The sequence below is a fragment of the Calonectris borealis genome, chromosome 1, assembly GCF_964195595.1.
Source record: "Calonectris borealis chromosome 1, bCalBor7.hap1.2, whole genome shotgun sequence".
In the NCBI taxonomy this organism is placed as follows: Eukaryota; Metazoa; Chordata; class Aves; order Procellariiformes; family Procellariidae; genus Calonectris; species Calonectris borealis.
The window spans coordinates 81,401,609-81,414,126 of record NC_134312.1 but is presented as its reverse complement, the minus strand read 5'-3'; the positions used below and the strand labels follow the sequence as shown (position 1 = coordinate 81,414,126).

Here is a 12,518-nt window from a genome sequence, read left to right as displayed (position 1 = left end):
GACAAAGAGAAGATGTTACTTGAGAAATTAAGGCATTTCAAACTGCACAAACTTTATTTTCAAGACCTTGCAGCACTGAATTCCAAATATAATTTATCCTGAAAATCAGGGATTATTATTGCCACATAATAGCATGTAATTTTTAGGATACAGAATTCACATGCAGGCAGTTTAGTCCAATTCAGGTAGAAAAATTCCCCCATAGTTTCAGCTGGATAACGCGTTTCATTTTTCTTAGCCTAGAGTTTTGCTAAGCATAGCTGAATATTAGTTATCTTCAGTTACAGAGGCATATGCATTTTGTGTTATATTTAGTTACTTCATACTTTGGATTTTTTTTTTTAATTTGAATATAAATACTTTATTTTTTCCATTTTCCAGGTTTTAAAGAAAAGAGTGCACAACACCTCTTTCTCCCTGCTTCACATAAGATTTGCAGAACTGTTTAACAGTTTAAGGCAGTAGTATTGTAACACAGTGGCCCTCACCCATTAATTTATCATACTGCGAAGAGTGCATTTTTGATTCAACTCATTATTTAATCATGCATATAAAATAGGGGAAGATGCTTAAATCCATAATATATATTTATAATATATTTCTGAACTTGAAACTACATAAGCAAGATCATTGCATGTCTAAGGCAGCAGTTTTGGCGGTACTGGTATCTTGCAGTACCCATATGGTAATGGTAACATTCAAGACAGGAAACATCAGAAGCAAAAGTGAACATGGGACATCCCCTCTCTCTTCTTCCTGTACACTTAAGATATTGCTGGTTTTAGATAAATATTATGCAATTTAATTGAAAACTGAGACAGGTTCTAACATATTGCAACACCTTTATTATACAAGACTTGCACTTTTCATTCCCTAAATCCTTAGTATCTATTCTTATCCAGACTCTTCCTATTCAGTCTGGGCTGCTACCTAAATGCCCCATGATGGGGGGCATCTGCTAACAGTCTGGAGTGCTGCAAAGTCAGCAGTGCTAGGCTTCTTCCAGCCTGTTTAACTCTTCCTTTGCTATAAAAGATCCTCCAGCAGCTTGAATCTAGAAAAAAGGAGAAAAGCTAGTCGTAAGGGATGGATACTACTAGCAGAATAGATTTTCTTAAAAAGGAAATAAACTACTGAAAAAGTGAGAACTTGCTATTCTTACATCAGGGATGTTGTATACCTACAAATGAAAAGACTAGCAAAGAAACTCTTTCACTGGACATGATACACTCCAACATGCCAGAAACACAAATCTCCGCAAGAAGGCATTAGTTTTAATAGAAATAAGTCACAGGTAATATACTATTTATTTTAAAACAGGTGTTTTTCATCTCCTTTTCCTCTCAGAAAAGTAATTACCTGATCCATCAGTTGTGTGATCTGAAGCAAGTCACAGTCATCCTTGGTTTCCTCATCTCCAGAATAGTGACTGTACAGTGCACTTAATAGCACCTTGATGCTCCTTTGATACTCACCTTTAACATTATGTTGTGTAGAATCATATAATGGAACTAGGACCCCAATACTCACCAGAAAAAGCAAATGAGACAGAAGTGAAAATTTATGTGTCCCAAGCACAAACACTTCTGGGGCAGGATGGAATAACTAGAATATATAAGATGATGTTCTGCAGAGTATTCTTGATTTGTTGGCATATAGAGAAAAAAATAGGCAGGAAAAGGGTTCTATAAAGCACAGTAGCAGAACTATTTTATTTACAGACTAGGAGAGTCACAAGAAAATAAATACACACATTTTAAGTATGAGGGAAAACAAGAAATGGGTAGAAAGATGGTTTGTCCAGACAGCACATCCCTTTTTAGGTAACTGTCCTTTTACCCCTTACTTGTGCTTGTAGCAATGCTACGCATGAAAACAAGGCAAAAAGTGTCAACTCCAGTCAGGAGTATAAATTAGTTCCCTGAAGACCACGAGATTATCTGTAGGGGTTTACCAACTCTTCACACACAGCCAGTCACACTCAGGTCTTAGGGCCTGGTGAAGTTACAAGTAGTTGTAACATCTACTCTCCTTGCCAAAGACTGAACTATGTCTCTGTGCAGGCCTTCTTGTCTAATCTGAGCACGAGATTATGCTTAGTGTCCGACGGCCCTTCTTTAAAGAGCAACAGTGCGATAGAACATAGACAAACAACCTTAAGAAACTACTTAGCAACACTTTGAACGTTTCACTTCACAACTCTTAGCACACTGTTTACTAAAGACATCCTATGCCAGTGATTACAGTAGTTTCTAGATGCAAAAAATTAGCCAGAATACTGACAAAGCAAGTTCTTTTCCAGTTTGAACAAGCGCTAGATCTCAACCTTTCTTTGGAATGTTTATATGGGAGATAAAAGAAAGGTTAGTCTCCTCAACAGCACCAGCAAAACTATGCATCACAACTATTCCAGATGGCCAAGAACTTAATTCGTGTGAGTTTTTTTCCATTGGAGACAGCTTATTTTTCCTTGCCGTAAGGAACTTACTTTTCCAGTTTGCGGGGGCAAGTGTTTGGATTTGAAATGAGACATCTGCTACTTGGAGGTTAGAACAATGACCGCAAAGAAGCATATATAGTAGCCTTCCTGCTCAAGTTTCAATCTATGATGGGCAGGGTTGCCTGAGGTCAGGGCTGTCATGAACTAGCTCCATGTTCCTCTTGGCCCGTAAATACCAGTAAAAGAATCACCTATGGAGACAGCCAATGCCTCTAGATATTATGTGTGGTTTTTTGCTCTTCCTTCCTTCCGAATTTATGCACTGGGGGGCCTAGCCTGCTTCTTGATTTAAGTGTTATGGATCTACATTTCTATTTAAAAGTTACATGAGCACTTCCATGTAACAGAAGAATGTACACACACACAGGTATGTATAGAGGGATACACACCTTACAGTCATGCATTTACATTATAATGCACATGATATATTAATAAGTGACCATTGCTAAGGATGTACTTATTACCGTGCTGCAGAGCTGCTTAACCTGTAAGTCTATTACTCTTTAACTCTTCAGAGTTTTTAAACTTCAGTGCAGGTTTCCAATGAGATGGTCTGCAGGAGTATTATAGAGGAAAATAAAGATGTGTAGTTTAGTTCATAAAAATATGTGCTACATTATACATCATCAAGGTTGGAAAGACTCCCACTGGAGTTAAGATCCCAGTGTTCTAGATATTCTACATAATCACAGAGAAATACTGCCACCCTCAAAAACAAACAGTTCAGAGGGAGAAGCAGAAAAATAGAAAGAGAAACATCCAAGATGACAAAGACATCAAAATATAATCCAGGCTACCTTTGATCCAATTCTGTACTGTAACAAGTTCGTACTGTAACATATAAACCATTAGTAGAAACCACAAGTGTAACTCTGAATTTTATATTGCCTTTGATTCTAGTAGCTTGATTGGGCACTTAGAAGATTATAAAGGTTTTGAATTTTGCTCCTATGTTTCTTAGCAAAGAGAGGAAGTAAAGACATTGAAAACCAAGGCTGGAGATCAATCTTGCAGATTTCTAAGGCCAGCTGGCCAAGTGTTGTATAGCCATAGGGTCATTAAGCCAGATAATACTGGAAAACTGGTATCTTTGACAATTAATTTCTGATGGTAAGTGTTGGATGTGGTTAGGGACAACAGTGAATTAGTCCCAACACTGTTCTTGGCCAGTAGGTATAATCTATTGTTGGTAGAGACATGTGAGTGTCCTGGTACTCAGGAGACAGCCACCTTTTACTCTGCCTGTATTTCTTGAAACATTTCTAGAATATATATAAGCTAGGCTTGAACACTTCAGCGGGAACTCTAGAAGCCTGTACATTTTAGGTTTTCCATGAATTACCTGTGAAGCTAATGAAATGCTAATGTAATTAAAATGAAAAAATCAATTCCCCTTGCTGTGCTGTTCTTTCTACCAGCCATTATTATTAGTAAACTCAAACTGTTACTTTAACTTTCATACAGAGTTCTGCTTAGGTCCATTTAAAGTCTACGAAGAGTAAAGGAAAATTGAATTGTCCTCTGTTGCAGAGAGGATTTTATCAGGTGCTCATACGTTCTGAGTACGTAAGGACAACTTTATGGAGAAAAGCAAGCTTATGGGATTTTATGTTTCTTAAAACATTTAAGGGCATTACTCATGACAGTCTGGTACAAGACATGCCACTGCAAAACAGAAGCTAGTTACATACGCTTGCTGGTATGCCAGTCCTTATGTAAGCACTGACAAAGATAATTAAGGAAACAAATTTCTCTTGTGTACATACTAGAACCAAACCACCTTTGGAATAAAGCCAGGCACAGTTCCACCATCCATACCATACTCTGAGTGAAACTGCAGTTACTTCCTCAATAATTTTGGTTTCATGGCTGTTCAAAGAAGATTAGGAATTACACAGATGTACTATTTCAAATGAGAATTTTAAACATTACCCCCATTATCCCTGAATAAAGGAACAACCTATAACAGCCAAAACTTTCCCCATATTAAGCTTCTGCTAAAACTTCACATTAATACAAATCTAAAAGGAAGGACCACTAATTAACCAAGTTGGTATGTGCAACATTGGGATTACAGGACAAGCATTTTCAATCTTAGCTGCAGCTCTGGCAAATTCTCATAGGGATTAAAAAGCTGCACTAAAGTCAAGTCTCCTGCCATATGAAAAAAATCTCTACCTAAGAAGAATCCTTCCAAAACTGACAGTGTTTTGGAAATGGGAATACGTAACACACTTTGGCTGTATGTAAACACAAAACAAGCTGTGAGAAATCCTAGCAGTGAATGAGTTGAGCCACATAGAACACTCCGCAGAAATCAACTCCTCTTCAGTTTTCCATGTCCTTATTCTTATGTTGTTTCCTCTCAACAAGTTGCTGGCAGGGCCACATGCTAGGTTCTTTCATAGGTATGCAGAATCCTTAAGTCTGATGAATAAAAACTCCCTCTGCCCCTTCCAGAAAGTGAAGACTTTCTCTCTAAGCTGAAATCTTAGTAAGCCAGGAAGGTACAATAAAAGCAAGAATAGTTATTTATGTCCTTTCCAGCTGACATTTTTAAGGGTTTTTTTCTTAACCGTGAGAAGGCAATAAAAGTTGCCTGTGATTCCAGTGTGTCAAATCAATTCCTTTCAAACACAAATTACCAAATATAAGATAAACATGCATACCATTTCTTTCTTTGTGCTTCACAGCGGTAAGCTGGATGCTACAAATGTTTTTTTCCTTGAAGACCCTGGGTACATTAAAGAGACAACTCCACAGGCCTCAGGGTAACAAAACTCAGTCCATTTCTATTTAAGCTATTATAAGCTCACTACTTACCAGCTCCCACTTTCAGCAACTCTCATCATTCTTCCTTTCCCATGTACTTTGGTATTCTGTAAATAACTGCTAGTTCACCTTCCCACTACCATCCCATTTTCTACCTTATTTTATTCCATCATTTTAGAGACAGGTATTTTTACTTAGCGTATTTGTTAGCCCTGATGATGACAACTGAGAACCTCACATTGCTCAGTGTGCTTCAACACCTCTCCAAAAATTAAACTTCTTGGGCAACATTATCTTTATTTTACAGATAGGGAGTACAGATAGAGAAAAATCTGAGTGACATTTGAAAAGCATTTAGAAAGTTTAGAGCTCTTAACTTTCAGACTCTTAATTAATGGAACTTGGAGCCTAAGTCATTTCATTGTTTTTGACATTGTTGCTCTAAATCATAGGCTAAAAGAAGTCGTGTGAGAAGTCAGAATGGGATTCAGCAGAGAACTGAACCAGGATCTCCCAAGCTAAGAAAGCACAGAATAGAATGTTCAAGTCACCATTATGACTCAAAACATACTTTATTCAAAGAACAAGATTCATGGACAGGAAAATTATGTTTACAAGAAAATCCAGCATTAAAGAAGAATCTGATTACTATTGAAATTTATCAAGTTTCATATTTTTGGTTAAGGTTCTGAATAATTATATATCCATATCATACAGAAATATTAACATAGTAGTTTAATATATCTGTAATAATCAGATGTACCTGCAGAGTTTGCTCTCACGGTAATGCTTGTATATTCAATAGTTTCTTCACAGATTCCTTATACTGGGACATGTTATTTTCTGTTTCACCTTCATTTTTAAGTGCAATTACAGAGTTTCTGTAATTCTGAACCACTTCAGATGCAAGAAGCTCTTCCTTAGTTACATTACTGACATTCTCTGAGGCTTTTATTCGAAGTAGTGTATCCAAGGCATTTTTCTGAGAGCAGCTATTTTCCCAGATATACTCTTCCATGTCTTCCTCACTCTTCTCGCTCTCCCACATCTCAGTTTTCTGAAAGAAAATATACATCGTCTTAAAAACTACTCAAGACTGAAACAAAGCTACAATAATTTGAAGAAACTTATCTCTCATATCAATTCACTTTAAAAATTACTTTCGTCGTGAAAGATATTTCCTCTCCTCTAAAGTCCAAGTTTTGTAACTCAAGCCTGAAACAGAGTTCAAAATGTGCCCGTACGCAGCACATTTTCTGTGCAGAATGAGTTTCTTTCCTCCCACTTACCAAGTTCTTTATGTATCTGGCAGATATAACTAGATGAGTCAGAATGGGAAGAAAATCTTATGGACTATACATAATGAATAACAAAAAACCTTGTAAAAGTAATAATTTTAAATAACCCTAAATGTTCCAGCTTTGGAAGTAGTTACCTAGCTATTATGTCCCTAGCATATGATTTTGGTATGTTTACGTTGGCTATAAGATGTGAAGTGAGACAGCTCATACCAAGTAACCTATGATGAGAGACAGCAATCCTTCACCATTTCGGAAATGTTTTAATTGTGACTCATAAGGAAAAGCACCACCAATTAATCTATTTCCTCTTCCCGCGAAACAAATTGCTCCTCAAAAGAATCTCCATGCACAAGGTGCTAATTTTTACCTAATGGGTGTTGCAAGATCAGACAGGATCAAAAGCTGAACACAGAAGACATCATCCCAGTGCCTGTGAACACTTGGCTTGTGCAGTTGCTCTTTATAAATTTTGTATTTGAGTATTTCTCTGATTCAGCAGGCCTTCCTCTAGCTTCACAGACTGTTTAAGGGATATTTCAAATGTTATAACCTGCTATTTTTGTATATTTAATTTTTATTGTACTTTTGTAAATATATATGCTTCGTAGATATATTTGTATTTTTAGATACTGTAGATTGTATAATTATTTAGTAATTTACTGATGTAAACAATACATAGCATCCTTATATTATTTCCAACTATATAAGAATCACAATTTGAAGTATTTTTGGTTTATTTTTGGTGGTCATGTTTCTCTTACAATTGTTGTAGAAGTCATGTCTAAATAAAATTTATATTTTTCTGGGAGTAAAGTCAAAGAAACATTATAGTAAAGCATTTACATCATATGGTGGGTTTTTTTGTTGTGGTTTTTTTTCTTTTTTTGTTTTAAAATCCCTTGCCAGAAAGGGCTCTTCACTAAATTTTTAGTTACGCTATGCAAAATCCAAATAAACCTGGCAATCACGGGAGGGTTGAGGGTTTTTTTGGTTAGTTGTTTTCTTTTGTGGGGGTGTTGCTCGTTTTTCATTTGTTTATTTTACAGTATTCTGTCCACTAGTCAACAAGGTTGCTGCAAATTATTAAGTATTAAATATTAAGTTATTAAGTATTAATAACCCTTAATTCAGACTCAAAATTTTTTTTTTCCCCTACAACCCTGTGTGCTTGGGTCGGTATATCTGAATTTAAAAATACTTTAACAAATGCTGCATCCTGGTAAATGGAATCTCTTGTCTTTTAAATCTCTGAGTCCAAAAGTTTAGTCAGAAACAGTGATTAACCCTGCTAAAAGGCTCATATGACTGACATTAAAAGCTGGACACAATACAACACAGAAGTAAAAGAACCTCATTCAATTTCTAGAGGGGGGAAAAAAAAGGACGTACTGTAGCCTGTATTGCTAAAACAGTATAGTGGGTATAGTAAAGTATTCCTTGTATGTTTGAAAAATACTGCAATTCAATGTGGAGATTTACATAGTTTTAAATTAATAACATCATCCTGTTTTAAATATCCCTTGTTTATCTGCATAATGGCTATCCAAGACATTTTTTTCCTAAACTCCCAAAGAATTTTGAAGTAAGAGATTCTCTCACAGGGATAGGGTTTCTCAAGAGTAAGGGAATATGGGTATCGCCCCTGGTCACTCCCTGGACCACACTCATGTTTGAAGTTCAAACAAAAGATTACTGTGAGGCTTTTAAACACCTTTAAGTTATAGCAGAGACAACAAGAACTAATTACAGTTCTTACATTTATCTCTTCAGGAAAATCCTTCTCTGCACACATTAACTTACAGGATTTCAGAGATGCACACTGATAAACAGATTAAGATCTCCCTATCTCTTTTGAGCTATACAGCGCAAGAAGATTTTTAAAGGAGGCCAAAGAAACTGTTAAGTATTTCTTTCTTGGAATCCTTCCCAGCAGAATGGCGTGTCAAAATGGATTTTCAAATAAAATCTGACTTCTGGGGGGGAGGGAGGCAGGAAGGGATTTGACAGTAGGGGGAGATTTCAAAATCCGTTCCTCAGCCCTGCTACAAGAAGCCAGTATCCATTGCTGCAACGTTGGTGGTCGTGCCTCAAAATGAAAAGTTATCCTACTGTACACAGGTCCAGACATACATCACAAACAGGAAACTGAACAGAAACCAGATTTTTGCAAACTGACTGTACTGAGTGAAATTTAAATACCTTTCCAACCATATTTATTGCAAGACAAAAAAGTGAACCTGGAATTATATTTTCATTTGAAAAAGCACCCTAGGTAGACACGCACCGATGAACTCTGAATAGTAGAAATGTTACAAGTATCATAATCTCAGTTTAAAGTGTCATGAAGAAAACTAATGAGACAATGAAAGAAACTTCAAAAATGAGGTCTTCATCACTCAAAGTTTTGTTAGTTGATTATTTTTGTCCCCTGCAAATTTAAAATGTTAGTAAACACTGCAGTAAGAGCCTTACAAATGAGAATAAAACTCTGAAAACTGGAATACAAGTGTGGCATTGTGTAACATTTTTCTAGAATCCCCACTTAGTGAATGAAGTTAAAAATCAAGAACATATGTTTCTTCAATGAATTCACTAAAAATGATTGCTTCATTCTATCACACATAAGACAGAATCTCAGCAAATATTAACCAGCCTGGCTGAAGATGCACTCAGCTGATAATTTCAACTGTTTCTCTTACCAAAACTTCCAATAAGCCAGTATTTTGGGAGGTTTACAAGCCTTTACAGTGCTTAATCTGAAGTGTTGACACAGTATAAATACTAAAATAGTACTCTGACCAGTGAAATTGCTTTTTACATAAACAAAAAGCTTCAATATATATTGTACCCTTAAGTACAGAAAAAAGGAAAGCATTTCACCATCATTTTTCTTGGGTTTTTTGCCAGTTTAACTTTCATAATTTTGCTGTCACAGCCAGGATTAGAATCGTCAGTTCTCTGTTGTTTCTTTTGGGGAAGACATTTTAACTAAGATTTGTAAGTGGCACACAGAAATTTTCAAGGCAATTAAAAACATGACTCATGTTAGCCAATTTTCTTGCCAATGGTTTGAACAGTTAAAAATTTAATGCTGTTTAACAAAGACCAACTATTGTAGTGGGATTTTTTTTGAGGGGAAGGAAAGTTCTTTAAGTTGCAAGTCAAATTTCAAACTCTGTATAGCCTGGAATAAATAGACTTATTTCTTAGTACTGCATTGAAATAAAAGATACTCTGTGTGGTACAATAATCACAGATTTTCAGGTAATAAATGACAGCTATGCTAGCATTTCCTAAATGATTGGGTACCTTCAAGCCAAAGAGGAGTTGCCAAAACAATTACATACTTATCTCTTTGGACATATTGCACCTTTGAACGGTACTATTTAGTTAGCAACTTAAAAAGAAATATCAACATAAATTCGTAAATAGGCAAAACATATTTGCATCTTATGAGATTGGATACAAAAAATTTTAATTACTTGGTGATGCAGAATAGGTTAAAATACATTCTTCTGAAGGAGCAGAACATTATTTTCTAGGACACAGCAATGGCACAGAGCAGATAAGACCTCTAGAGCATGAAAGAAAATCAGGAGAAAGACTGTGAGGAGTAAACATTCCAGTAAGGTACGAATGTAAAACAGAAAAGAAGAACAAGCAGAGAAGAAAACAGAATTTTACCTCAAAAAATAATAGTGGATGTAAGAGATGCTCTCATACTTAATGATACTCACAGGCTTCATCTCTGGTTCTGTCACTAACTTAAGAGTCCTCAGCAGTCACCATCATCTAGATCGCCTTTTTCCAAAACAAGGTCAACACCTAATTTCTCTGAGCTAACGTGGCTGCATGTATTTTCGGAAAATCCAGGCTTCTGAAAGGGTCATTTGAAAGGTGTTTATCTAACTCAGTTTGTTTTCTGAATGCCAATCAGATAAGATTCTGATCTCATCAAGAAAGATGAGTGATATTAAAGGTCCAAATCTTTGATGTTTTTCTGTTCATTGCGTTAATATCTATGCCCCATAAGACTTCATTTCACTCCAACATTTAGACTGAAAATTAAACAGCTGTAAAAATTATATTTATGCTTTACAAAGGAGTCTTGTTTCTCCAGCAACTAGAAACAAGGTATTGCAAAAAGCCTACTACAGTTTGAAATAGTACAAGGACAATTTTTAATTCAACCTTTTGCCTGAATGTTCATCTTTTGTAGTTCCAAGCAAGAGGTACAAAAAAAGTTTAACCTTCTTTCACTGCAATACACATTTCCTGTCAGCAAACCTCTTTCCTTTGATTTTAAATGTTTGAATACAGATCTTCAGAGAAAGTTTATTAAATTTAACATCTACTATGCCACTTAGCTTTATCTTTTCTGACTCACATTAGTGATGAAGACTCTTTCAAGTTGTTAGATTTTGAGCACTGCTGAGTACACAATGAAATGTAATACATACTTCAAAACAACCTATATATTACAACATTTAGAGCCCACCATTACTTCAGCCTCAGTTTGCGTAACTTAAACCATATATAATGACATATTGAGAAAGAACACTATGGTAAGAAGGGCACAATTATATCACACTTCATTATTCTAAGATCTCAAAGCCAGAAGATTTACGCTAAGCAGTCTTCAGTTATATTAAATGGTGCCCAGAGCTCTACATCTGTCTCTCCCAGGTACATGCTCTAATCACTAGGCTATGGCCCTCCTTTTCAGTTCATTCAATCTTGAATTTTCTCCTGCCCAGGGAGAGAGTTTCAGCAAGACTTAACAGTGTCTCCCTCCACCTCCCATTTTAATCCTACAACCCATGTGTCATAACATCCTGAGTGTTCAGAACATAAAGTTCAAGTATACTTTTGAAACTTAGGTAGCCAGAGACCTGCTTAAGTTTCAAAAGCGGACTCATATCCTTTCACATATTTTAGGCTGAATTACAAGGTAAACTCCTACTATGAAAACTGCAAAATTCTACTGTTAAAGTTCTACTGGCGCAACCTGAAGTGACAAAAATTATGCTTACTTGTAATGGCTTAAAATGACTGTAGATGAAAAAAAGACAATACAATTTAAGTGCTAACTGAAGTCTAGAGAAAAGCTACACAATGGATTTTAGGATTATCACCAATAGTTCTGTCAAAATATTCATTCAGCTGCACACATACACAGACTCCCCACCCCACCAGTGCCTTGCAGTTAAATGCTCTACTTAAGAAGGAATGCAACAGCACTGTGGGACACTTTCCTCGAATTCATTCAAACTATACAGCTTTGGGGTTCATAGATAAATTTTAGTTAAGCTTCTAGTGTCACTCTGTCTGTCCATTCTTCAGTTTTTTCCTTCCCTCACACCCTTCTGCTTCAACTTCCCTGTCCTTTCATTTCAAGTACTATTAACATCTACAATGCAAGCACAATGCAAGGAGATGCACCCAGAAGACCCTTTGGCTATTGTTATATTCAGTAGCCACTTTCCACTTATCCTTACTTCTATATTCCTTCTTCCTTACTATTCTTTTTAAGTCTGGACTTTTTTTTATCAGACTCCCGTAACTACACAACTAGAAAAAGCAAGAGTGTTCAAAAGTGAGTACCGCACTACTCACTGTTATTCTTAGTACGGCAAATTAGCCCTTTTACTTTAAGAAATACACTGGAGAGTAGAAAATGCAAGGGCAACTTTTCACTAATCTTTCAAGATCGCAGCTGTGTAATGCAGAATGATATCCTCCACTCTCCATCATCCTGCATTTGTGTATATTGAAAATCATGTGGAATTGGAGCACGGAAAATTGCTGGACCTTTTTGTACTCTTGACTGGTTTAAAACAACTGTAAGTTATTTCCTCCTCCCCCTATCTTTTTCAGATTCCTCCCTTTTATAATGACTATGAATGTTTTTCCTTAGTGGAAAATTAACTTCCTGCTCCACTTAT

General features: G+C 36.1%; 1 protein-coding gene across 2 annotated transcripts in view; it reads right to left on the bottom strand.

Annotated features, from left to right (window-relative positions):
* Window positions 1-115: 115 nt before the first annotated feature.
* MRPS35 (mitochondrial ribosomal protein S35) overlaps window positions 116-12,518 on the bottom strand; it is a 29,446-nt gene continuing 17,043 nt past the window's right edge. Inside the window, exons 8-9 of one of the 2 annotated variants that reach the window (XM_075162651.1) lie at window positions 6,036-6,329; window positions 116-1,054 (exon numbers count right to left, since the gene is read on the bottom strand). In XM_075162651.1, the coding sequence (XP_075018752.1) occupies window positions 6,051-6,329 (279 nt within the window). In that variant the 3' untranslated portion in view covers window positions 116-1,054; window positions 6,036-6,050. Of the gene's footprint in view, window positions 1,055-5,825; window positions 6,330-12,518 lie in introns of those variants that run through there. The other variant, XM_075162642.1, reaches the window with a different exon arrangement.